The following is a 26,514-nucleotide window of genomic DNA, read 5'->3' as shown; positions in this document are numbered from 1 at the left end:
TGCTTCCGGTTACAATTTTCATGTTTACCTAAGGTAAACCCTAAATAATTTCGTTTGCTTTCTGTCTGTTTGAAAAGGGCCATTCTGCAGCCCAAGCTGAGCTAGAACTTATCTAGTCTAGGCTGGTCTCAAACTTGTGGTAAATCCTGCTTCAGCCTCCCCAGTGCTGAAATTCCAAGTATGAGCCACCAAACTCAGCAAGCTACATTTTTAATTTTAGTGAGTAAATTAATTTACTTCACCAAATGAAAGCAGAGTATTTAGTACATTTCTTAGACAGGCATACATAAAAAGCAAATAAAACAACAATATTCTGAACAGATTTTTACTTACGGATATCTGCACTGAAGCATAACTTCCATTCTTCCTCACATAGCAATGATCTTTCAACTGAGTATAAAATATTTTTCCAACTTCAAAAGTAGACAGGCAATTTGCAACACAGTAAGGTGCTATGAAATTGGTTTGGGGTTGTTGGCTTTGTAAAAACAATTTTGAAATAAAAAAATACATAAAAGCACAGGAGAACCTTGATGTAATATGTGTATTAGATGGCACCCTTGGGGTGTTGGTCCTAGGTTCACCACTTACAAAGAAACAGAGTAGGGTGGAGTGTGGCAGCAAGTACCTGGAACCCAGAACTGAAGCAAGAGGCTAAGAATTCAACATCAGCCAGGGGTGAAGGCACAGGCCTTCAATCCCTGGGAGTTGTTTCCTAACAGATTCCAGAAGATCATTAAGACTGGGAAAGACCCGCTAAGAGGACTAATTTCACAGTGTAGATCCCTAGTACCCATACAAAAAAGGCAGACAGCGTGACATTTGTCTGTAATTCTAGTGCTGGAGAAGCAGAAACGACAGACTCCTGGAGCTTCCTGACTGGCTAGCTTAGCCTAGCTGGTGAAGTCAGGATTTAGTGAGAGACCATGTCCCAGAAGAGGTAGGGAGGGAATGACTGAGGAAGAACATACTCTTACACCTGCGTGCATGTGAACACACACACACACACACACACACGCACGCACACACGCACGCACACACAGACACAGACACACACAGAGAAGATTGAGGGGCTGAAGGGTATCTGTGGTAGAGCATAATCTTAGTGTACATGAAGCAGTGGGTGCAATGATCACCATGAGAAATGAAAGAATAAATGTATCATTGGGTTAACAACTGACAGAAATAGTATTTGTGCTCAAAGACTATAGCGACCAAATAGGCAGGTCATTTCATCTCAAAGGACACTTTTATCTCAAAACAATTAACAGACCCCTGCCTCAAGGTCACTGAGAGGGGATGACTTACAACAGAATCTGGCACTGGAGAGTCATGCAGATACCTCATGGACTCCTTCTGTTGCCATGAGTAAGTAAGGTTTCATTCTTTGTTTGTCTGCCTGCTTATTTGATTAAGGTCTCACCTTATAGCACAGACTAGCCTGGAAATCCTCCTGCCTCAACCTTTTGAACGCAGGAATTTCAGGCATGGGTTACCACACCAGCTAGAGCCTTTATAAATACCACAATATGCAAACATTTTTTCCTAGTAAAAGATTGTTGGCAAGGCAAGAATAAATAAATACAAATGTAGCATTAAGTGAGTGCTGATTAGAAAAAAAGACTTCCTGAAAATAATAAAATGCAAGAAGAGATTATTTATAAGGTAATCTTGCCACTGAGATTTATAAGAAAATAGGGTGAGTTTTGATCTACCTGGGATGACTTAGGTGGGATATTGACTGAAGCTGCAGGATAAACCCAAGATCCTTTCAACGTCTCTTCCCATCCAAAGACTCTAAGATTAACCAGAAAAGAAAATTAATCATGTACAACCTACTCATCCTAATCTAGAAATATAAATAAGTTTTATTCTTAGCAAATAAAATAATAACCAAAATAAAAGTGACGTTCCATTGATACCTGGGTATGGTAGCCAGTGCTTAAAATCCTAGCACTCAGAGACTAGGCAGGAGGTTTGCCACAACTTTAAGGCTAGGTTAGACTACGTAGTCAGTTTCAACAGTCCAGGCTACAGTGTGAGGCCATATCTCAAAACAAACACAGAAAACTAGAGACAAGCCAGGTGTGGTAGAGCTCATCTTTACTCCCAGGACAGAAGAGGTAGAAAGTGTATCTCTATGAGTTCATGTCAGCCTGGTCTAATTAGTAGTTCCAAGCCAGCCAGGGATATAATGAGACCTGGTTTCAAAACAAAATAATTCTACTAGGTGAACAAAAGAAAACAGCTTAAATTTAACACTGGAGTCCTTATGATAAGTAATAATGTCTGTATTAAAAGATCATCCATTTTCAGCCAGGCATGGTGACCCACCTCTTTAATTCCAGCTTAACAGAAGCAGAGGCAGGCCAATCTTGTGGGTTAAAGGTCAGCCTGAGCTGGGCAGTGGTGGCACACACTTTTAATCCCAGCATTTGGGAAGCAGAGGCAGGTGGATCTCTGTGAGTTCGAGGCCAGCTTGGTCTACAGAGTGAGTTCTAGGACAGCCAGGACTGTTACACAGAAAAATCTTGTCTTGAAAAACCAAAAAAAGGCCATCATGGTCTAGTCGACATAGCAAGTTCCAGGCCAGCCAGGTCTATTTAGTGAGACCAGTGTCTCATAAACAGTTTTAGAAATATGAACCGAGGACTGAGAGTGTGGTCGGCATGTGTGATGCTCTGGAGTTCACACCCAGCACAGAAGAAGCAAAAAGGAAGGAACTAAGATGAAGGAAAGAGAAAAGAAAAAGAGAGAGGAGATCACTGAGAAACAATCATTCACAGCAACAGTGGTTTAGCACACCGTAGCAATGTAACAGAAACAAAATGAGCACTCAAATAAGCTCCTTCCTTTGACAGACAGCCAGATAAACAGATCACCTTTTGAAAAATGCATCATAAAAATGGCAATATCTTGGGGGCCGGAGAGATGGCTCAGAGGTTAAGAGCATTGTCTGCTCTTCCAAAGGTCCTGAGTTCAATTCCCAGCAACCACATGATGGCTCACAACCATCTGTAATGGGGTCTGGCGCCCTCTTCTGGCCTGCAGGCATACACACAGACAGGATATTGTATACATAATAAATAAATAAATAAATAAGTATTTAAAAAAAAAATGGCAATATCTTAAACAGAGTATAGCCAGCCCAGGCACAGCTACAGGTATGTGCACATACCTTGCAGAAACAGATATCTCATATTAAAGTCTCACTTCATTTTCAAAGTTATTATTTCCAGACTAGTGCCAAATTAAGAAGCAAATATTTGTTTTTTTTTATTATTTTATTTATTTATTATGTATACAGTATTCTTTCTGCGTGTATGCCTGAAGGCCAGAAGAGGGCACCAGACCTCATTTCAGATGGTTGTGAGCCACCATATGGTTGCTGGGAATTGAACTCAGGACCTTTGGAAGAGCAGGCAATGCTCTTAACTGCTGAGCCATCTCTCCAGCCCAAGAAGCAAATATTTGTAATTAAAATTCTTCTATAAGTTGCCAAATAAATCTACCTACCTTCAATCTGCCTAGAATAATCCAGAAAATAAACCACTGAACTATAAGCTTGCCCTTAGCACAGCTAAAAGTTAGCCCAGAGTTCAAATTCTAAAATATCCAAATATATGTATGTGTGGACATTTCTGATATCCACAAATCAAAAACAAACTTTGCTAACCCTTATTAATGCCAGAAACTTATCTTCTGCTACTTATGCAAATGTCCACCAAGTGAGAGCAATCTAAAGTCACACAATTTTGGAGAAGTGGGCTAGGCTTTACGTGTGTGTGTGTGTGTGTGTGTGTGTGTGTGTGTGTGTTTGTTTCAGAGTCTCATGTAACCCAGGCTGGCCTCATACTCACTCACATAGGCAAGGCTGACCCCTGCTACCTTGGGAGTGCTCGGAAGACAGCCATGCACTACCATATAGTGCTAGAGGATTAAACCCAGGTCTCCGTGAATATTAGGTAAGCACTCTACCAACTGAGCTACATCTCAAGTCCCTAAAATAAGGGTTGCTGAAGTATGCTGTCTGGCTTGCCGAGCTGAGGGCCAACCCCAAGCCCTTGCACATGATAGACAAGTGCTCCACCATCAGCAACACTTGCAACCTCTACAGGACTTGAGGGAGAAAAGGCATCACTGTGGCTATGAATGTGCACCAACGAAATAAACTCAAGACTAGATAGACGGCTCAGTGGTTAAGAGCATCGACTGCTCTTCCCAGAAGACCCAGAACGCACACACAGCTCACAACTGTCTGCAGCTCCAATTCCTGAGGATCTGATTCCATCTTCTGCAGTATCCCTCTGCAGGCACAAATACACATGCATGCAAACAGAGCACCTATACACATAAAATTAAATTTCAAACAAGATTGTCAAGAATAGTTGTACCCTCTGTCCCCCTTACAGGAAATCACACGCTGTCTTTCACATTATCAAATGCAAAGTAAATACTCATCAATATTCTTAGTGAAATGCAAATGCTTTAGAATGAAAATCATTAAAAACTTCTACCAAGAAAGAATAACCTAAATTTTGCCCCAAAATTCTTATCTTCCTTTTAATCTCCAAAATGGTCTTACAGGGCAAGGGAGATGGTTTATTGGGTAAAGGAGTTTGCTGCCAAGACTGACAATCTGAGTTCAATCCCCAGAACCCTCATGATGTAAAGAACCAACTTCTGTAAGTTGTCTCAGACCACATGTGCTCCACATACATATAAATAAATAAATGTAAGTATTTTAATTTAAAATAAGTCTTAAAAACCAAAAGGTTCTAAATATTAATATGTCCTTCCTAGTCACAATCATAAAATACAGCAGGCAGAGGGACGGCGATCTTATCTTACAGAATTTTTTCATAAGAGACATTGAAAAATGCATTATGTAATCTAAAAGATGAGTCCACAGCTCTAAAACTCTCCACAACTCTCCACTCCACCTTTCTTTCTCACAGTCTGCAAAACTGAGGAGTAAGCAACTCCACAAAAATGTTCTACACAAAGCTGAGAGCAGCTTAGGAACTCAATCCCCCTTTAGCACAGTTCCCTGGTTGGTTATTCACCTTTCCCTGAATGGTTTCTCCTTATTCTCGAGCCCCTGAAAACAACTGAGGAGAAATCTGGCTGAATAAGGAAAACAGAAAGAGTCCTAGCTGTCTCTATCCCAGTGGTTCACTTCAGTGGAAAGAAAACACTGTTGACGAGACCCACCCTAACTACCCCAGCACACAGGCGCACTGGAAATCAACATAGCCCCTTACCCCTTAGCACGGTAGTAAAATTACAAGGTTTTAAGCATCTAAGGCTGCCATTTTTCTATTACTTCTATTACAAAATCAAGTCAAAATGGGTCCCATCTTTTCAAAGTGGCCAAGAGAGTGGATTTTCAAGCAATGAAAGATGGAAACTGGATCCAAGACTCCTTGAAGAGAGAAAAGGGATCTGGAATTTCCTACTTTTAGGGACAAAAGGAGTCACAAATTCAATACACATTTCTCTTAACAAAGAACTCCTGTGCTGCACCCCACCTGGGCCCCTACTGTTCGCTTTTACCCTTGTTTCGAGGGCCCCTTTCACTCACCATGGTTCCTTATCTTCTGCACCAAAGGCCCCTACCCTGGATTCTTCACTACACAGCGTTTGTGCCCTGCCCCTTCCAGACCTTCTGGGGCACCTCAGAGCAAAATGCGCATTCGGCTCCCACTCCTGTGCAACCACCCCAGTTCGACACCCATCAGGACTCTCCCCGCTTCCCTTAATCTCCTTTCTCTTTCCTTACTCCCCATTCCATCCTTTAAATTCCAGGGCCCATCTCTTCCTTACTCATCTTCTCAGGCTGTTTTTCAGCCAGTCCTTGCTGCCCTCCAATGTCCCCAGGTTCCCTGGCCCAGAGCACCATCACTCCTTAAACCGTGCTTCTAGCGTCCGCTCAGCTTTTCTTTTCTCCCACAACTGTCCTATTAACGCCCAGCTCTAAGCTCGCTTTCCTTTCGTCCTTTCACTAACGCTCCAATTTCTGACTCCACCTGGTTGTAATCCAGGTCTCCTGCCTCCCTCACTTTGCAGAATTTACACCCATCACCCAGCTATTGACCCACACCTTGTCGATCCTACCCCAGCTGATCCCAGCCCTTCAGCTCATCCCTGGCTCAGCACTAGTTCACACCCTTGTCACGTCTGGCTCTTAATCACTCTCTCTCCCCTACTCCCAACTATTACCCGGTCCTGCTCCTTGTCTTTCCGTGCAACTCTTCTGGCCCTGGTACCCCTCACCCCAACATCACCCACCTGCCAAGCCTTGCCCCTTGTAGACCCCTGCTCCTAGCCCTGACCCCGGATTCCTTCTTCCCAGCCCCGGGCTTCCTAACCTCATCCCGGGGCCAGCCTGGGTTTCTTTTTCACTCCTCTCCCGGCTTCTAACCCTTTCTCCTAATTCCCCTCATCTTATACTCAGCAACCGCTCCCCCAGCAGCCTGCCTTCCCCTCTCTCCCTTCAAGGATTTCACCTCAGAACCCAGACGTCGCCCACCCCGCCAAAACGCAGCGCCCGCGCGCCGGGGCTCGCGCCTTCGCTGTCGCCTCCCGTCGTCCCCGCCCCGGGCGCCCCAGGACCGCCGGCGTCGCGGTCCCGCCCCCTGCCGCCGCTCCTCCCGCCCGCAAGGCGCGCGCCGCCTTTGTCGCCCCTCACCCGGTGTGTGAGAGGATTTTTTTTTTCTCCTTTAAAAGGGGAGGGCCGGCATGCCGGGGCCGGGTGTCCCCGCCTCCGAATGTCTGCGCGGGATCCCAGCCACCGCGGACCCCCACGCCCCCCGGGCCGCCCCCTTGGCCGCTTCGCCGGCCCTCCGCCCCCTCCCCAGACCCCCCCCCCCTCTATTTACCGCCATCATCAGCACGCGCGAGCTGTCACCAGGGCGCGAGACAAGCGGACAGACCACACCCCCCATCGCTCATTGGTACGCCTACTATAGTCCCGCCCCCAGGGCCCCGCATTGCGCCAACGGCGCGCCTCCTGGCCGCGACCTCTGGCCTCTACGCCCTCTCCGCGGGTTCGCGCCACGGGCACCAAGTTTCGGGTCAGCCAAGACGAGGCGGCCGTCGGCCGGTCGGCGTGAGGGGGCAGGCGCGGAGCGGCCCGGGAGAATCGCCGGTAAAGTTTGGTTGAGTCACAAGAGGGTACAGAAGATTTCTAGACAAAGAGACTCTTAAAGGTGCAGAGTCTAATGTCTGGCCCTCCTCCTTAAAGGGCCAGGCTTCTGCCGAGCACCACCGCCTTCTTTCCAGCCCTTAGTCTACGGATCTGTAAAGGAATTCTGCGCGAGTTCGTTTACTCTGCGGCTTACCTTTAATTTGTCTCACCCCTCCAAAGAGGCCTTTTCCACTCCTGCTTGCTTTTTGGTTTTGTTGTTTTCTTTACGGTGCAGCGGCAGCCAGCGAACCATGGAGTTTTCCCGAGACAGCGTTTGCAAAAGTTACTCTTGGCGCCTGGACAAGCACACACGTGTGAACTTTTGCCACTGATGGCCAAGGCGCGATTCAGCTGTTTATGAAAATCCTCTTCAAAAGGAGAAGGAAAAGATCGTTGCTCCCCAAATGGGGCCTAGGAAATAAATCAGACCGAGGTGGCGGTAGCCCTAAGGACTTCCAAGAAGGGTGAAATCCATTCTGAAACAGAAAGGAAAGACTGGCTCACAAAGTAGGTAAGCTTCCTGGGTGGCACTGTCCTGACCAACCTTGCGGGAGAGGATCCCTCCAAAGAAGATACAGTGTTACAACACCCAAGACAAGGCTAAGGCAGGCAAAGACATTTTTAGTTTAAGAAAAAAAAAAAAAAGAAGCCGGGTGGTGGCAAACACCTTTAATCCCAGCACTCGGGAGGCAGAAGGAAGCGGAGCTCTCAAGGCCATCCTAGTCTAGGAGCGAGTTCCAGGACAGGCTCCAAAGCTACAAACAGCGAGTTCCAGGACAGGCTCCAAAACTGCAAAGAAACCCTGTCTCTAAAAACTGAAAAACAAAAGGAAAAAATAAAAACAAAAAGAAATGTATATTATATGCTACAGTGGTTCAAGGCTTTATATCTGTAAATATGGAATAAGTAAAAATGGCAGAAATTAAAAAATAAAGCCGGACGTGGTAATCAAATCAATCAGAAGGCAGAGGCAAGAGGATGGCATTGAGTTCTTAGACTCTATAGACTGCATGGTGGATTCAGGGGCAGTTTTGGATAAGTAACAAGAGCGTCCTGGATGAGGACGCAGGCCCTAGGTTCAATTCCCACAGTGGAGGCCATGCACCTTAACAGTTCTCTTTATGGGGTTCTAAGTTGTAACTCTTTACCTTAAGTGGATGTAATAATAAACATTTTAAAAGCTATCTTTTGTTCTCTTTTCCCAGTTCCCAACAACTTCTTGAAGACAGTTAAGCATCTTATTCAACATTTCCTAACAAGGTGCTTTTCTGAGTGAGAAATCTGGAAGCCACTTAAAACTTGAGGAAGTTGGGGGCTGGAGAGATGGCTCAGTGGTTGGGAGCATTGCCTGCTCTTCCAAAGGTCCTGAGTTCAATTCCCGGCAACCACATGGTGGCTCACAACCATCTGGAATGAGGTCTGGTGCCCTCTTCTGGCCTACAGACATACACACAGACAGAATATTGTATACATAATAAATAAATATTAAAAAAAAAACTTGAGGAAGTTATATGCTCAGAATAGGAAGGAGGAAAACAGCCCCACCACTGTAAGCACACATCACACCTGTGGTTCTCCAAGTCTGCTGCCGGGGATCCATTCGGAAGGTCTCTGAGACACAAACTAATTTTAAAAGAATATTGAAAGTAATCTGGAGGCTGGAGAGATGGCTCATAAGTTAAGAGCACTTGCTGCTCTTCCAAAAGCTGTGAGTTTAATTCTCAGCAACCACATGGTGGCTCACAACCATCTATAAAGAGATCTGGTACCCTCTTTTGTCATGCAGGCAGAACACTGTATACATAATAAATAAATCTTATAAAAAAGATTTGTTGTGGGAATGCCATTGGACTGATGATAAAAACAGAACAGTAAGGGTGAGACATGCTGGCTCAGTGGGTAAGCTCTTGCTGCTAAGTCTGCCTTTCTAGTTCCATCCCCTGGATGCACACGAAAGAAGAGCACAGGGTTTTGCAAGTTGTCCTACTGTGTGAGGTTCCACACAATAAACACAACACACACACACACAAATGTGATTTAAGGTTGACGCTGGCAAGATGGTTCAGCCTATAAACACTTACCACCAAGCCTCACAATCTGGATTTGATTCAGGGACTACATGAAGAAGAAATAATTCCCAGATGTTGTCCTCTCACAGTTACATGTGTGTGCCCACATACAAATAAGTGAATGTAACTTTAAAAATATTTTAAAAAGAATAGTGAAGTTGGGCGGTTGTGGCGCACTCCTTTAATCCCAGCATTCAGGAGGATGCATCTCTGATTTCGAGGACAGCCTGGTCTACAAAGTGAGTTCCAGGACAGACAGGGTTGTTACCTGTCTTGGAAAAGCAAAAACAAAACAAACAAAACAACGAATACAACTGCTGTTGACTTACCACAAAAGCACAGATTACAAGAAACCAAAGTAGCATCCAAGTGTTCTTTCACGGCACGAGACAAAAACAATGGTTTCACTTAAATCTCAGGTTAAACACTAAAAGCTATTCTAAGTAGACCTCAGGCGTGGTGCACACACCCGGGACTCCAACTCTTAGTTCCCTGCAGGAGTTCAAGGTCATACTCCGCTCCACAGAAAGTACAAGGTCAATCTAGACAAGTGAGATGGTTTTAAAAAAATCAAAAACCTAAGTAAACCACCAAATTTTATATATATATTTACTTATTTATTTTAGAGGGGTGAGGCTGGGAAGATCACCTCAGATTGGAGGCTAGCCTGGAGTACACACTGTTCTAAACAAGCCTGGGCTACAGACTGGTCTTTCTCAAAACCTAACAACAAAGCGTCTCTCAAAATAAATAAAAGATCTATTACACATTATATATAGTTCACAGATGATCTATACAACTGGACTCACTTGCCTGGTTGCAAAAACTACACCCATTTTTTTTTAGGAGGGTGAAGCAGGAGATCACTGTGGACTGAAGGCTGGTCTACAGGATATAATCATCTGGGCCACAGGGGAATCCCTTGTCTCTAACAACCAAAAGAGAACAATAACATCAACCAGACACGCTGGCCCACAGTTAATCCCAGCACTCACAATGGATATGAGTTTGAGGTATGCCTTGCATACACAGGCAGTTCCAGGAAGCCAGAGGTACCCAGTAAGACTGTCTTACGAAGAAAGCTGTATAACACACCATCTCTCTCACAGCTTTCATACTCTAATGCAGAACATTCTTTGTAACAAGTGAATTTACCCTGCTTAAGCAATGACTCCACAACCTCCCAACTTTTCTTCCAGTCTCTTTTGTGAGATAGGTTCTTGTTTTGTAACCCAGGCTAGCCCTTCAATTGTATCAGCCTCTCTGTGGCCAGATTACAGTCATGTGCCTCAGTGTCGAATGTAGTTATAAGTATTCTCTGTCCTGCTGTGGACCGGGTTTCCGCAGCCTGCCTGTTCCCGAAGCCAGGGGCCCACCTAGCTATATTCTGCCATGCCAAAGTAGCTTCTTTATTAACCAACAGTAATAAAACATTCGTAGTATACAGAGAGGAATCCCACATCAGTCTAACTTTCCATCCTAAACATCCTAATCTATCATCAACATCAGCACTATTATTAAAATGAGCCAGAGACAGGCTGGGGAGATGGCTCAGTGGTTAAGAGCACTGGCGGCTCTTGCAGAGGACTGAGCTTTGATTCTAGCACCACATGGGTGCTCACAACCATCTGTAACTCTGCCCTCTTCTGGTCCCTGTGCAAACCAGGCACGCATGTGGTGTACACACATATATACAGACAAAACGTAAAATTAACAAAAGAGAATCCAGAGACCGCACCTTTGTGTTCACAAAGCACATATTTATTTCCCTTTCAACATCTCTACAATCCCGCTGTACAGCTACAACCCAAAGCAAATGTGATTATGTTAAGCCTAGTACTACAGCTAGCTCCCAGACAGCTGTCTTCCTAAACCAGCATTCTCATCCCTTTAGCGGGAAGCCCAGCACATCTGTCAACCCGAGCCTTGCCTTTCCTACACAGATTCCCACTGTTAAATTCAGCTCCAGGGCAACCTGGACAACATAAATGTACTCTCCAAATTTTCCTTTTTAAGTATTTAGTGGGGCTGGAGAGATGGCTCAGAGGTTAAGAGCATTGCCTGCTCTTCCAAAGGTCCTGAGTTCAATTCCCAGCAACCACATGGTGGCTCACAACCATCTGTAATGGGGTCTGGTGCCCTCTTCAGGCCTGCAGGTGTACACACAGACAGAATATTGTATACATAATAAATAAATAAATATTTTTTTTAAAAAAGTATTTAGTGCCGGGCGGTGGTGGCGCACGCCTTTAATCCCAGCACTCGGGAGGCAGAGGCAGGCGGATCTCTGTGAGTTCGAGACCAGCCTGGTCTACAAGAGCTAGTGCCAGGACAGGCTCCAAAGCCACAGAGAAACCCTGTCTCGGAAAAACCAAAAAGTATTTAGTGTGCGCGAACGTGTGCATATGTTAGTGGCAAGTACACACATGGCCTACAGCACCTGCACCTGTCAAAGTCAGCATGTTTACAGAGTTGGTTCTCTTTGGTGGCAAATGCCTTTACCTGCCAAGCCATCTTGCAGGCCATAAACTATCTTATTTATTTTTGCTTTTTTAAGACAGTGTCTATGTAGTCCTGGCTGTCCTGGAGCTCACTATGTAGACCAGACTAGCCTCAAACTCAGAGTTCCTCCTGTCTCTGCCTCCTGATTAAAGTTGTGCTGGGCTAAATTCTCGGTTTAATGGACTCTAAAGAAAGTTCAGTATAATTTATTTTACCCTTAAAAATGAGCCAATGTGCAGGTAGAGAAATGGCTCAGGAATTAAGAGTGTATACTTCCCTTGTAGAGGAATCCAGTGCAATTCCCAGCATCCATGTCAAGTGGCTCACAACTGCATATAACTCTAGCTCCAGGAGATCTAATGCCCTCTTCTGGCTTCCTCAGGCACTGCACTTAAATGCACACAACCAAGCACAAGTTCGCGCTCCCTCTCTCCCTCTCTCCCTCTCTCTCTCTCTCTCTCTCTCTCTCTCTCTCTCTCACACACACACACACACACACACACATTCCACAATTTTTTACATATTTTAAGTTAGACTGTGCTATATGATAGGACCTGGGATGGCTATGTTGGAAAATGAAATCAAATGCAAGAAAATCAAGAATCTTTGACTTAGAACTGAGGATAGCTCAGTCAGTAAAGTGCTTGCATGGCACTTGAGAACCCAGCTAAAAAGGCAAGTGTAAAGGAATACGTGTGCAATCTCAGCAGATTCCTGAGGCTTGCTAGCCAACCATCCTGGCCAAATCAGTAGCCCCAGATTCAAGTACATATAAAATGATGATAACCGTGTCCTTTTCCCTTATACAAATAACTCTAATGTTAATGCAACTCGAACCTTCAAGAAAGTGATGACAACTGTGTCCTACAGTATTCTCAGAAGCCCCACCCAGACTTGCACACGAAAGCCAGGTGACATACAGGCTTTCCCAGCAGTCACAGTTCAGTTCCAGTGTCTGCCAGCAGAGCCATCACCTGCTCTGTTATCAGGGGCTCGCTTAGCCAGATTCCTTCAGTGTGGTGTTTCCATTAATTGACAAGGACAAAGCAAAGTACCTGTGTGGCCGGCCATTCTTCAAGCTTGAGCTCATGTCACTATTTTAATGCCAGTCATATGTGAGCACAAATGGAAAAGAACCAAATGGACAGCCTGGTAGTTGAGCGTGCCTACCGGTCTTACAGAAAACCTGACTCAATTCTCAGCTCTCAAATTTGCCTCTAACACCATATCCAGGGAATCTGATGCCTTCTTCTGGCCCCCCATGGTACTGTGCGTGCATAAGCATACACGCATACACATACACACAAATTAAAAACAAAATCTTAAAAAAAAACACACCAAAATGAAGATGTTGACTGGGTACACTTCTCTTTATCTTTTAGAAACTGAGCCCCTTATGTAGGAGCTAAGAGTCCATGTTTACTGCATTTAACATCTGTGTTTTCACTACCATGCACATTCAAAATTCTGCCTGCACATTGTCTCATCCACAAAGGATTTGAGGCAACCTATCAAAAGTACAAAGTAGATACACTGCAACAAGACCAAATATAGAACAGAAGGCCAAAACGTAGTATTTATAGATTTTATTGTGATATCTAAAACATATCTCAATTTTTAAAGTACAAAAATAAAATAAACAAACATTACCAACAAAAGCAAGAAGTAACAGTAACGATGTGGATAGCAGATCCTACAGCCAGGAAGGGATGCTGAGCTTCCCTGCCAGTCAATACCAGGGCACACATGAGCAGTGCCTCACAGCTGCTGCAGAAACATGTCCTCTGAGCACAGATTCCTCAGGGACATGCTACACTTTGTATATTAGCAATGTTGCCAAGCCTATCTACGTGTATCTCAAATACTAGCCTGGCTAACTGTTTCTGTAGCAGGTAAGAAGAAGGTGAGCAACCGTGTCAACGAATAACTTCAAGGCACACTCGAGTGTGACAAGACAACTTGTGAAGCACAACAGACGGCCCTAACAAAGCCGTGCTGAGTGTCAGAAAAGCGTGTCTGCAGAGATCTGAGCAATGCTGGAAGGAAACCACCCTTCTCTCTCTCTTCTAAAAGTGATACGGAGCTAATGAGTGTGCTTAGATCCTGTGGTAGCAAACCAGTATGGCAGTGCCTGAACAACAAGACATAAGAAGCCCAATTGTGCTAACCCTAGAGTTACTTCTGCCCTGTGGAACTGACTGCCTCTGAGCTATTAGGTAAGAAAAAAAATGTGCAGTAAGAGCCCCATGCTTTGGTTTTGCTACAGCAGCTTAGCCTATAGGGTCACACTATTCAAAACAGAAAGGGAATCTAAAGAGTTCAAAGGATGAAACCAACACTTGAGCAGACTCAGTTCTGTTCTCAAAGCACCGCAGCCAACAGGTCAGAAAGCGAGAGCAATCCAGTTGTGCCACCCATCCATCTCCAGGGGAGGCCAGCCATGTCATCAAGCAAAAGGGGAGAGCGGGGATTCTCACAGCAGTGTGGCCGATACCAAACCCTCAGGATCTGGGGACACATACTAGTTTCCCCTTCAGGGCTGGCAGGAACAACCCTGTCCTACCTTTACCCCACAGCAGGAAGGCCCAAGTTTCTCCACCCTTCACAGTTACCATGGTTGAGGACAAGCCAAATCCAGTTAAGGGATGAAGTAAAAAACAGCTGTGACGGGGTCAGGAAGGGAGTTCAGAGCCCCATAACACAAGCTACAGCTGGGAACCAGCTGGGGGCAGAGGCCTAGGAGCCTGCTCCTCCTGGGCAGTACCCAGGTGACAGCTCAGCAGGTGGACAGCTGCCAGTCACTAGCGGATCCCAGCCACTGGCACTTGCTGCTGTTTTCGGATCTTGTTGAAGAGTTCCATGTACTGTACCATGGTATCTGCTGGTCCATACACAGCATCATGTCTGTTCCCAAATACTGTGGGGGCCCCTGGTGTGTGGCTACCTAGAAAACTCTGTAGGAACTCAAGCAGGAGGCTCCAGCAGTCACTAGCCACCACACAAGGGCCATACTCCACCTGGGACAGAAGAACAGACAGCAAGGGTAAGGACGAGGATGAGGTTTGCTTCTCTCCCTCCTCTTACCACCGTCACCGTTGAAAGTCACAAACTGACAAGGCTAGAGAATCTTGGCCCTGGAGAGTCCTGAAAAGAAACTGCCACTAGGGTCGTCTTTTCTACCTGGGACACTTCCCAGACTCAGTTCCCCCTGGTTTTTATTTTTGTGACAGGATCTAACTGTGCGACTCAAGTTGGCCTGGAACTAGTTATGCAGCCAAGCTGGCCTCTATGTGATAAGTGCTGAGACAGGAGGCAGGCACCAGCACTCCCAGCCTTGGGGTCCCTTATTCTCTACACTGCTCTACAGGAATGGCGCAACTACAGGCATCCAACAGCCTCAGTCCCTGAGCCAAATACCTTTCAGGATATTTCTTTCTTGTTTTTCTTTTTTGGCTTTTCAGAGACAGGTTTCTGAGTGCTGGGATTAAAGACATGAGCCACCATCGCCCAGCTGGTATTTCTAAACTAGCTTCAAAAAAGTGTGTTTTAGCTTTGCTTGCCTACTAAATGACACATTTCAAAAGACAGGCCCTACAAACTTCTGTCTTGTTTTGTTTTTTGAATCTCAGTTAATGCTGGACACATGAGGGGCTGTGAACCTTCACTATACTCCTCATATGCCACTTTCAATACCGATATACGTAGGTTCAAAGATGAAGGCAATCAGCCAATAAAGATGCTTGCCTGCAAGCCCGAGAACCTGAGTTCAATCCCTAGGACCCGCATGGTAGGAAGAACTGACTACTCTGATCTCTACACACGTGCTGTGCATATGTACACCTACATCCACAATAAACAAATGTAGCCATTTGTCTTAAACTAAAAACCTAGATGAAGGCATTTCATATGCATATTCTTGTTCACTATGAAAACTGACAGGTTCCAAAAGGGACAGTTTTGTTCCATAGCTCTGGAGACCTCTAATAAAACATACTAAGGAGGGGTATACAGGCACGTGACTGACATCCCACCTCTTAAACACCCCTCAGAAAACTGTCTATTCCAGCCCTTCTTGGGAAGGGTGGTTGGTGCCTATCTATATCCTTATTCCTCTGCTTCCTTGGTTCAGTCTTCCAGCAGGAGAGCCTAAGATTTTTACTAGACGTAAACCCACTTCAATTCTAGGCTAGAGATTGAATGGCTAAAGAAAAGATAAAAAAAGAACCCTAGCAAGGTGTTGGAGAGATGGCTCAGCAGTTAAGATCACTTGTTTGTTGCTCCTGGGACTGGGGTTGGTTCCCAGCACCCTCATGGTGCCTCGCAACTTTAAGTCTTTGACTCCAACTCCAGGGTACCAGTCAGATGCTCTCTTCTGGTCTCTGTGGGCACTGCACATATGTGGAGCAGACATACACACAAGCGAAACACCCCCACACACAAAATAAAAAACAAATCTAAAAAATCCTTAGAGAAACAAGAATGGTGGCTCACTCCTATAATCCCAGTACTTTGTAGGCTGAGATAAAAGGATTGCATGAGTTCAAGACCAGGCTAAACTATAGACTAAGACCCTCTCTCTCTTTCAGAAGCACAAAGGCCTGTATTGCACCTTCAGTACCACACAAAACAAGCATGGCGAAATATACCTGTAATCCCACCACTCAGGAGGTGAAGGCACAAGAATTAGAGTTCAGGCCAAATGAGACTGCCTTAAATAAGTAAAAAATAAATACCATAAGAACAAAGCTGCTGTAGTAGTAGATCATGTAATCTCAGGGCTTGGGGGTAGAAGCAGGAGGATCATAAATTTATCATCCTTGGCTACATAGTAAGTTCAAGGCCTGAGACATAAATCTGCCTCCCTCCCCTGCCATGCCCCAAACAAAACACCCCTGTAACAGAGGCAGGGGAGATACTGAAGAGTCCATCTGAACTAAGTAGGGCTTGGAAAACTCCCAGAGCCCTTACTGTGCAGCCCACAGCATATTCTGCTTGCCCTTCACCAAGGTCTTACCTCCACCGAGATGCCACGGGCACTGGGCCCCATTGTGACCGTGCCCACCTTCACCAGGAAGTCACAATACTGGTAGCGAGTACCCCGGGTCTCAATCTTGCTGGCCTTAGCACTCTGGAAAAACCCCTTGAGCTTCACCATGAGCACATCGAAGTTGGTGTCAGCACTAAGGCAAGGGCCATTCTCAAAGAGGGCAAAGCAGCTCAGGGGGTACTCAGAGTTATGCATCACGTACATCAGCTTCCCGGCCTGGCCTGCAAGGGACAGATGGCCCACTCATCATCAGGACTTTTATCAACAAACCCCAGGACAGGTCAAGTGCACCAAACAAGGCCAGCTGGTAGTTGGTACCCTGGCAGTCTGAGAAGGGGAAGGATCCTTAAATGCTACCTTTTCCAGAGGAGCCGGGTAACTGGAAAAGCCGGCCAGATAACAGGGGCTAAATACACCTGAAGAACACCAGGGGATTCTCAGAGTGCTGAGAGCAGCTGTGTGGTGAGCGTGCAGATGGCTACTTTATCATGATTAGTAAACCACACAGAAACTCTTCTATGTTCTTGTCTGTAATAAGTAAAACTAAGGACTGAAGCCGGGCAGTGGTGGCACAGCGCCTTTAATCCCAGCACTTGGGAGGTAGAGGCAGGCGGATTTCTGTGAGTTCAAGGCCAGCCTGGTCTACAAGAACTAGTTCCACGACAGACTCCAAAGCTACAGAGAAACCTTGCCTTGAGAAAAAAAACAAAACAAAACAAAAGCCTAAGGACTGGTGGTGTGGCTTAGCAATAGGTACTGGACTAGCCCCAACCTCCAGTCCCAGAACCTCAAACGTAAAAGTAAAACAGAAGCAACATTTGGCACATCTCTCTGGACCTCAGCTTGTGCCTCATTTGACATCTAAATGCTCTTGCAGAGGCTTTGGAATGGGGGACTGTGAACTTTAGGCTAGCACAGCAGGCCACAGCCAAGCTGAGCTGCCTTAAAAAGCTAGTAGTGCCTCCTGCGAGTGAGGGCAATGACTGCAAACGTCAGTGGAGACAACTAGGAAAGCAAGCACACCACAGAGGAACTTGGGCTCTGGGACCTCAAGCTGGACTGTGAAGCCCCTTTCCAGTCTGCCAAGTGAGTTTCCTCATTTTTACTGTTGTTTAGTTGGTTGGCTTTGGTTTGGTATTTTTCTCTTCATTCTTTTTTTTAAATTTATTTTTATTTTATGTTTATTGGTGTTTTGCCTGCAAGTATGAGGGTGTCAGAAGCCCTGAAACTGGAGTCACAAGTGTGAGCTGCCATGTGGGTGCTGGGTGCTCTGGAAGAGCAGGACTCTTAATGGTTGCACCATCTCTCCATCCCCCCCCCCTTGTTATTGTTGTTTTTTGAGACAGGGTTTTTCTGTGTGGCTTTGGCTATTCTGGAACTCCTGGAACTAGCTCTGTAGATCAGGCTGGCCTCGAACTCAGATTCCCTTGCCTCTGCCTCCCAATGCTGGGATTGAAGGCGTGTGCACCACCCCGCTCTAAACTCTTCCCCTACTCTCAGACATTTATTTGTGTGTGCCAGTGTATGTGCGCACATCATAGCCCTCAGGTGGAGGTTAAAGCACCACCCTAGGATAGAATTATCCATCTTCTCCCTGTGGGTCCTGAGGATCAAGCTCAGGTCATCAGACTTGGCCTTTCTTACCTGGTCTTCTACAGACTTTCTCCAAGGAGGGAGAGCTATGAATATATTTGGTTATATAGGACTTGGAAGAAGTCAAAACACTAAAACCAAAATACACTACAAGAGAGAACAGAGGCCCACAATTTGAAATATCTGCTATACATTTAAAAGCATCCATCTTCAAACCCTGCCTGCTCCTCCTCCATGTCCTTCCCTATTCTGTTCTTAAGAATGCACTAAGTCCAATTAGTGCTATCTATATGTGCACGAGTGTGGAGTCACCATCTTATTTTTTGAGTTAGGGCCTCTCACTGAACCCAGAGCAAGACTATCAAGCCAGCAAACCTTAGGGAATCCTCCTCGTCTCTTCCTCCCCAGTTCTGGGATTTTTTTTTTTTAAAGATTTACTGCCGGGCGGTGGTGGCGCACGCCTTTAATCCCAGCACTCAGGAGGCAGAGGCAGGCGGATCTCTGTGAGTTCGAGACCAGCCTGGTCTACAGAGCTAGTTCCAGGACAGGCTCCAAAGCCACAGAGAAACCCTGTCTCGAAAAACCAAAAAAAAAAAAAAAAAATTTATTTATTTATTAAGCATACAATGTACTGCTGGCAAGGAAGGCACCAGGTCTCATTACATTACAGATGGCTGTGGGCCACCATGTGGTTGCTGGGAATTGAAGTCAGGACCTCTGGAAGAGCAGCGAGTGCTCTTACCCTCTGAGCCATCTCTCCAGCCTGAGATTTTTTTTTTTTAAGATAGCCTCGAATGGGATTAAAGGTATGCACTACCATACCTGGCTTGCACCCAACTTTTAAAGTGGGGTCTAAGGATCCAAATTCAAACTCTCATGCTTACAAGGCAAGAAGCTTACCAATGAAGCCATCTCCCTAGCCACCCCCCCCAAAGTCTTTTAATTTACATTTATTTATGTTGAGCAGCATGGGCACATGCGGGTCATAGGATGTGTATGATTCAGAGGAGGGCACTTGGGAGAGTCTTTTTTCTCCTTCTACCATGTAGGTCCTGGGGATAAAACACGAGTGTCAGACTCAGCGACAAGCACCTTTACCTGCTACAATCTGCCCCTAGCAAAAACAAACAAACAAAGAATTTAAAAAAAAAAAAAAAAAGGTCAGGAGTCAACAACAGCAAACAAAAATGACTCAAGCCTAGGACCCTGGCACTGGGAAGGCTGAGACTGGGTTGGGGAGAGCCACGAAAGGAGACCTAGTCTCCAAATAAATACCATATGGTAGCTCATGGGTACTCAAGAGGCTTAGGCAGTACAATTGCCTCAAGTTTCAGATCAGCCTGGGCTACACAGCAAGACCCCGTCGGAAAAAGATAAACAGGGCCGGGAAGATACCTCAATAGGTTAAGGCTCTCACTGTCAAGACTGACAACAAGATCTCTGGGGCCCATATGATGGTTAAGAGAGTACCAATGTCTGCATGTTGTCCTGACTTTTATTTCCTTGTTAGGGTGCATGTACAGACACATGAAATAAAAATATAAATAGATGCAAAAATCTATTTTTAAAAATGGGAATGGGGTTGGGAAGATAGCTCAGTGAGGGCCTAAGTGCTAATCCCCAGCACCCAGGTAAAAAGCCTGCAAGGATGCACACGCCTGTTATCCCAGCATTGGAAGCAGAGAGAGGTGGATCCTGAGATCCACTGGCCAGTTAGTTATCCATAGTGGGCGGTCCTGTCTCGAGGTATTCAGGCAGTCAGAACTTCATACACATGTCATGGCAAACACAACCATGTGCACGCACACACAAACACTAACTAAATAAACAAACAAACAAAAAAGATCTGGAAATGATAGTCCTTGCCTAGTATGTATGTGTGAAGACCTGGGTTCTAGTCCCAGCACCATATAAACTAAATGTGGTGATGCACACCTAAGATCCTAGCACTAGAGACATAGAAGCAGGAAGAGCAGAAACACAAAGTCATCAGCTACAAAGCAATGCCACAGCTAGCTTGAGCTACAGAAAACCTAATCTCAAAAGACCTAACTAATTAATTAATATAAAGTAAAATTTTAAAAAGAGTGATTACTTGAAAGGGACCAGAAATCTAAGACGTCAGCATAAGAAAAGATCAAAAGAAAAAGAGGACTTGAAGGAGGATGTGGAAGGTCTTCCACCCACAGGGCAGAAAAGATGGAATTCTAATTCTAGCAGGGATAAGAGTATAACAAGAAGCTGTCAAGATGGCTCAGTGGTTCTGATCCTTTACTGTTCTGTCAGAGGACTAGAGTCCAGATCCCAACATCCACACTGGGCTGAAGTGCCTGCAACTTCAGCTCCAGGGGATCCATCCTATGCTCCCTTCTGGCCTTCATGGGCACCCATCTACATAAATAAAATAAAGCTGGGTATAGGGTGCACTTCTTTGACCTCAGCACTTGGGAGGCTGAACAGGCAAATCTCTGATTTTAAGGCCACCCTGGTCTATGTAGTGAGTTCCAGAACAGCCAGAGCTACATAGTGAGACCTTGTTTAAAAACATAAGATAAATAAAGTAAAACTGAGGTTTTGTTTAAAAAGTTAGTAATGGGAAGATGGCGGGAGTAGGGGAGTTCAGGGCCTTCCCTGTACTGTACTGGCCTCTCTACTGCCCCCTGCTGAATATAGCAGACTCTGCACTGAATCTCCAGCACCCATCCCTTCTGTCTGTATTGCCAACTCACACCTTCCATCTCTTTTAAAATCCAGTTAAAACCGTGTCTTGAAAAGCAGAAAACAAAACAAATCCAGTTAATGGCATGTTATCCCTCAGAGTCACTCAAAGTTGATCTTATTCTGTTCTCAGGTTTATACACTGTTGTAGTGATGTTAAATAAAGCTTGCCTGAAGACCAGAGAGTGAAACAGCCCCATTGGTCAGCCTTACAGACCAGGCAGTGGTAACCCACACCTTTAATCCCAGTCGCCACACTAGTTTGCCATAGAAACCATAGAAAAAGGCAGTAGTGGCGCATGCCTTTAATCCCAGTACTAGAGAGGAATATAAGACAGAAGGAGACAGCTCTCAGACACAGTCTCATTTTGAGATTCCTGGAGGCAGGATCGTCACTTCAGACTGAGGTAGAGGTAAAAAGCCAGTGGCTGGCTGCTTTGCTTTTCTGACCTTCAGGTTGAACCCCAATACCTGTCTCTGGGTTTTTATTAATCATGCTACAGCTGGGCGGTGGTGGTACACGCCTCTAATCCCAGCACTCAGGAGGCAGAGGCAGGTAGATCTCTGTGAGTTCGAGGCCAACCTGGTGTACAAGACAGGCTAGTTCCAGGACAGGCTCCAAAAAAAAGCTACAGCTAAAGAGAAACCCTGTTTCAAAAAAACCCAAAAATAAAAAAACAAAACAACTCCCTCCCAAAAAAACTGTGTAAAAAAAAAATAGGAAGAAAAAAGCATACTATACACTGTAATTTCATATCTGATTCATACTACATGAAGCTGCACTGCCTTGAACTTTTTAAAAATCAGCTAAGGACTTTGAGTAGAAAGGGGGGCTTCTGGGGATTGAACCCGGGGCTTTACACATGCTTGGCGTGTGCTCTACCACTACAGCATCAGCTCTTGGGACGCTGGTTTGTAATATTTTATTTTTATGCACACAACTGTTTTTGCTTTCGTGTGTGTTGGTGCACCACTTACATCAGGCGCCCATAGAAGGCACTGGGCATTGGATCCCCTAGAACTGGAGTTACAATGACTGTGAGCTGTCATGTGGATGCCGGGAATCAAACCCGGGTTCTCTAGAGTAACCGCCAGTGCTCTCAACTAATGAGCCATCACCTCAGCCCCAACCTATTAGTGAACAAAGTATTTCTGGCTGTTGTAGACAATTTTTGTTTCCCAAGAAAGGTTCTCACTCTCTAGCCCAGGCTGGGCTTGAATCCAAGTTCAGTCCCCAGTACCAATATCAGGTGGCTCATAACCACCTGTAACTCTAACTCTAAGGAATCTGACAGCACTAGCCTCTACAGGCACCTGCACTCATGTGCAAATATGCACACACAGGAGCACGAGTGCACATGCTCTCGAGCACGCGCGTACACACGTACGCATGCACACACAATTAAAAATAAAAACAAAATTTTAACTAAACAAACAAGTAGGTTCAAACTGCAATCTGATGAGCACCACAAATAGATGCCAATAAATATAAATGTGTGTGGGACTCCAAGCCAGGGCCCGCCATCTGCTCACAGCCATCTACTGACCTTGGCTGCCCAGGGTAGAGGCAGCTGTGTGGTAAGTCTCACAGTCCACACAAAACGTCCCTTGTTTCTCTGCCCCGAGCATCTCCAATTTCCTGGTAAGGAGCTCCACCGTCTGCTGGACACTCTTGCCCTCAGCCACAGGCATCTGGGACACACTGGAAAACAGAACAAGTCAGCGATGTCCAGAGCACACGTGTCTGGCTCAGTCACTCATTCCAGACAAGTCACAGTCCAACAGCGCTAGGCGTTACGTTAGACAACATTAACTCTGATCCCTGTCCCTCAAACCTAAGAAGAGGCCCACAGTCTGCAAGAGTTCCTCTAAAAGGCAGAGCACAGGTCTCAAGTGTTTCACACGTGGACATTAAGCTTTCTACCACATCCCCAGGGAAGACACGTGTGTCAACATTCTGTGAAGATTCTAGGTGGTACGCACTGCACACATCCAGTATCATTGAGTTGTTCAATGAATGTGACGGTGTATGCTGCCAACCTGAGAGAATCTACAATCACTGGTTACTTGTTGAAGCCGGGGTCTCACAACCACGCAGCCCAAGCTGACCTCACTCTTTTAGCAACCCTTCTGTCTTAACCTTCCAGGGGCTTGAATTACAGAGTACACTTGGCTGAGATCTATTTCTTAGACTCCAGACCACATCTATGAGAGTCTATATTTAACTGAGGTGTAGATAAAAGAGCTGAGCGATGGTGGTGCACGCCTTTAATCCCAGCACTCGGGAGGCAGAGGCAGGCGGATCTCTGTGAGTTCAAGACCAGCCTGGTCTACAGAGCTAGTTCCAGGACAGGCTCCAAAACCACAGAGAAACCCTGTCTCGGAAAAAAAAAAAAAAAAAAAAAAAAAAAAAAGAGCTGAGCGGGACATTCCCTCCACCCTCGACTACAGACACAATGTAACTAGCCACCTCATACTCTTTTGGCTCAAACAGTGAGTCAAAATAAACTGTCACAGGTTGCTGTTGTCAGGTCCTGAACCACTGGAGGCTGGTGGCTACTGTTCTGGACACTGTGGTCAGAACCACCACAGCACTCCATTTACCAGCACTAAAAGTGTGAAGCAGCCCTCAAGGGTATAAGTCTAGAAAAAGATACCCAACAGTTCTTTCAAGAACTGCAACTATTTTCTAGGTTTCCACCTTATGGTAGCTTCCCCATGGAGCGGTAGGCAATTATTGTCAAGCACCAGCTATGTGTAAGACCTGTGAGCCTTCAGATGATTGTTCTTTCTTTTCTTTTTTCTTTTTGGAGACAAGGTCTCACTATGTAGCTCTGGCTGTCCTGGAACTCACTATGTAGACCAGGCTGGCCTCCAACTCATAGAAATCTGCCTCCCACGTACTAGGATCAAAGGTGTGGCCCTTCAGATGGAGTGACTGACTCTTCCAGTGGCCCCCGGAAAGGTCTTGTCCTACCTCAACTTACTGAACTGGAGAAACTGTACTATAAAGGCTAAACAGTCTGCATAAGGTCGTACAGTTAATGGATAGTATAGATAAGATTCAAAGTCCTGCAAATGGGCTCCGCATCTGCGAGTGTTTTGTTTTATTTGATTTGGTTTTCTTGTCTTTTCTTTTTTTTGAGATAGGGTGTCTCTGTGTAACCCAACTGTCCTTGAACTCACTCTGTAGAACAGGTTGGCCTCAAACTCACAGAGCTCCACCTGCCTCTGCCTCCGAAGGGCCTCACCTGTGCTCTTTACCCACTCTCCTACACTGCCTCTAGGGATGTCATAACCTGCTAATACTCATTCAATTTTATTTATTTATTTGGTTTTCCGGGACAGGGTTGCTTTGTGAAGCCCTGGCTGTCCTGGAACTCAATTTGTAGACCAAGTTCAAGGCTGGTCTTTAACTCAGAAATCTACCTAACCTCTGCTACCTGAATACTGGGATTAAAGACATGAGTCACAATGACTGGCAAGGTAGCAATCTGCTAAAATATTTTTAGAGAGACTGCTGGAGATTACGAACTCACATTGCAGCCACTACTGATCTGGAATTCACTACATTAGCCCCCACTGACCTCCCACTTTTAGCAATCCTGCTGCTGCTCACCTATGTACTGGAATTACAGGCACACACTTGGTTCAGACCTATGAACATGAACAATGAATAAATAATAACACAGATGGTATTTAACTGTTCATAAAATCAAAAATTTCCCCAAACTACTATGTTTTAAAAACCCTGTCTTCTTTTACAATCAATCAGATAAGTCTATTAAGGGAGAACTCTACTGTTACTAAAAACTTTTCCCTTTATGAAAAAAGCACCAATAAGGAATATATGAAACAGAAGAGACTTGATAAAGTGACCCTGTGACAGAAATTCTGGAATCCTTTGAAAGCTGAAGTGATACTAGACAGGGAACCTTTTTCTGTATAATTACCTTCTCTGTATAATTACCCAAGGTGGGCAGGCATTGGCGGCGCACTCCTGTAATCCCAGGATGCAGTAGTCAGAGGCAAAGACTCAGAAGCTACAGAGCAGCCTGGCCTAAACAGGCCATTAAACATAAAGATGGGGTATGGTGGGATTCTAGGGCTGAGACGGCTGTGATTTCCATTTTCATTGCTGACAGGCACTATTTACAGTGTGATGAAGTTGAGATAAGGCTTCAGGCATCAACTGTGGGCACATGTAGTCACTAAAAAGCACGCAAGAGCCTGGGCTACCTGAAGAACTTCCCACAGGCAACTTTCACAGAACAACCCTGCTGCTCGTGACTTCACGTACCCTGGCCTCCAGGCCTCTCTAACTGGGAAGGTGCACACCACTGCCAAGATTTTTTTTTAAGTGTGAGACCTAGTATTAATTAATGCCCAGAAAAGCACAGTGTCCAGCACTCGGGAGGCAGACTCAGGCAGAGCTCTGTGAGTTCAAGGTCACCCTGCTCTACAAGAGCTAGTTCCAGGATGGGCTTCAAAGCTACAGAGGATCCCTGTCTGGAAAAACCAAGAGAGAAAGAGAGGGAGGGAGGGAGGGAGGGAGGGAGGGAAAGAAAAGCAGTGTCCAGACGTTACTAACCACCTCTCTTTTTCCAAGTGAGATTTAAAACATGTTTAAGATAAAAAGTCAATAATCAAAACTAACTCAAACATTTAGGAAGTGATTCCTGAATAGTTAATGACCCTGAACTCAGATCTCCAAATCCTCAAAGCTCCTCTTCCCCTCCCCCTGACGCTAGCCCCAATATCTTAAAGTGGACAAATTAAAGCCAGGCTGCTATAATTGCAAGCAAAATGTAAAAAGCACTTTCTCCTCGCTCCCTTTTTTATCCCTGCCTGCAAATAATTCCTAGTCCAAAAACCCTATATGCAACTTTTGGGTTCTACTCCCAACAGTACTATGTCCTCACGGACAGGAAGAAATACCAAGAAAAAGAAGGTACAACCCCAGGCAGGCTCTCTGGACGAAGCACTCTCTTTGCCAAAGGGATGCGTCTGGGAAAGAAGAAGCACCACACGGTGTCCCTTTCTCCACACGACCTGAGGACATCTTTGTCAGCCCGCGAGGACCCGAGAAGTTCGGTCCCGATCTCCCTCCCGGGGCCACTACAAGCTTACAGGAGCCTTCACGACCCCAAGCTCCGCCCCACAGAAGCCCTTGCAGTCCTACCAAGTCACTCCCATGGCGTAGGGTCAAAAAGGAGGCACTTCCAAACACCAGAACTGAGAATTCAGAGGCCCACAGGAGGTGAAGCCACCTAAGGCAGGATGCAGTCGTACATCGGGCTCCGGAAGTACGCAAATACTGGGCGCCAGGGCGACGCGCCCAAAGGAAAGGGGCGTGTCCGAGCGCTCCAGCGGTGACGCTTCTAGTACGTCATCGA

At 45.6% G+C, this 26,514-nt stretch overlaps 2 protein-coding genes across 8 annotated transcripts in view; both read right to left on the bottom strand.

Moving 5' to 3' along the window:
* The window catches only part of Usp49 (ubiquitin specific peptidase 49), a 61,775-nt gene extending 54,277 nt beyond the window's left edge, over nucleotides 1-7,498 (bottom strand). For 3 of the 5 annotated variants that reach the window (XM_041655580.1, XM_041655583.1, XM_041655586.1), the window contains exon 1: nucleotides 5,585-6,501. The gene's annotated coding sequence lies outside the window, so the exon portion shown is untranslated. Of the gene's footprint in view, nucleotides 1-1,715; nucleotides 1,775-5,584; nucleotides 6,502-7,343 lie in introns of those variants that run through there. The other 2 variants (XM_041655581.1, XM_041655582.1) reach the window with 2 other exon arrangements.
* Nucleotides 7,499-13,331: 5,833 nt separating this feature from the next.
* On the bottom strand, nucleotides 13,332-26,421 carry Med20 (mediator complex subunit 20). Of its 3 annotated transcripts, XM_041655588.1 has the most exons (5): nucleotides 26,301-26,407; nucleotides 24,738-24,775; nucleotides 22,666-22,820; nucleotides 16,775-17,028; nucleotides 13,332-14,777 (listed from the first exon to the last, which is right to left on the bottom strand). In XM_041655588.1, exons 3-5 carry the CDS (start codon nucleotides 22,808-22,810, stop codon nucleotides 14,562-14,564), a joined length of 615 nt encoding a protein of 204 aa, XP_041511522.1. In that variant the 5' UTR covers nucleotides 22,811-22,820; nucleotides 24,738-24,775; nucleotides 26,301-26,407; the 3' UTR covers nucleotides 13,332-14,561. The 3 variants fall into 3 exon arrangements, with proteins under 3 accessions (XP_041511522.1, XP_041511521.1, XP_041511523.1); XM_041655587.1 differs by lacking the exon at nucleotides 24,738-24,775 and having other exon boundaries at nucleotides 26,301-26,421; XM_041655589.1 differs by lacking the exons at nucleotides 24,738-24,775; nucleotides 26,301-26,407 and adding an exon at nucleotides 25,072-25,136.
* Nucleotides 26,422-26,514: the final 93 nt, after the last annotated feature.

Source organism: Microtus oregoni, unplaced genomic scaffold (assembly GCF_018167655.1).
Source record: "Microtus oregoni isolate MIOR12 unplaced genomic scaffold, Mior012 000007F_ref0000211, whole genome shotgun sequence".
In the NCBI taxonomy this organism is placed as follows: Eukaryota; Metazoa; Chordata; class Mammalia; order Rodentia; family Cricetidae; genus Microtus; species Microtus oregoni.
This window is presented reverse-complemented; position numbering and strand designations above follow the sequence as displayed.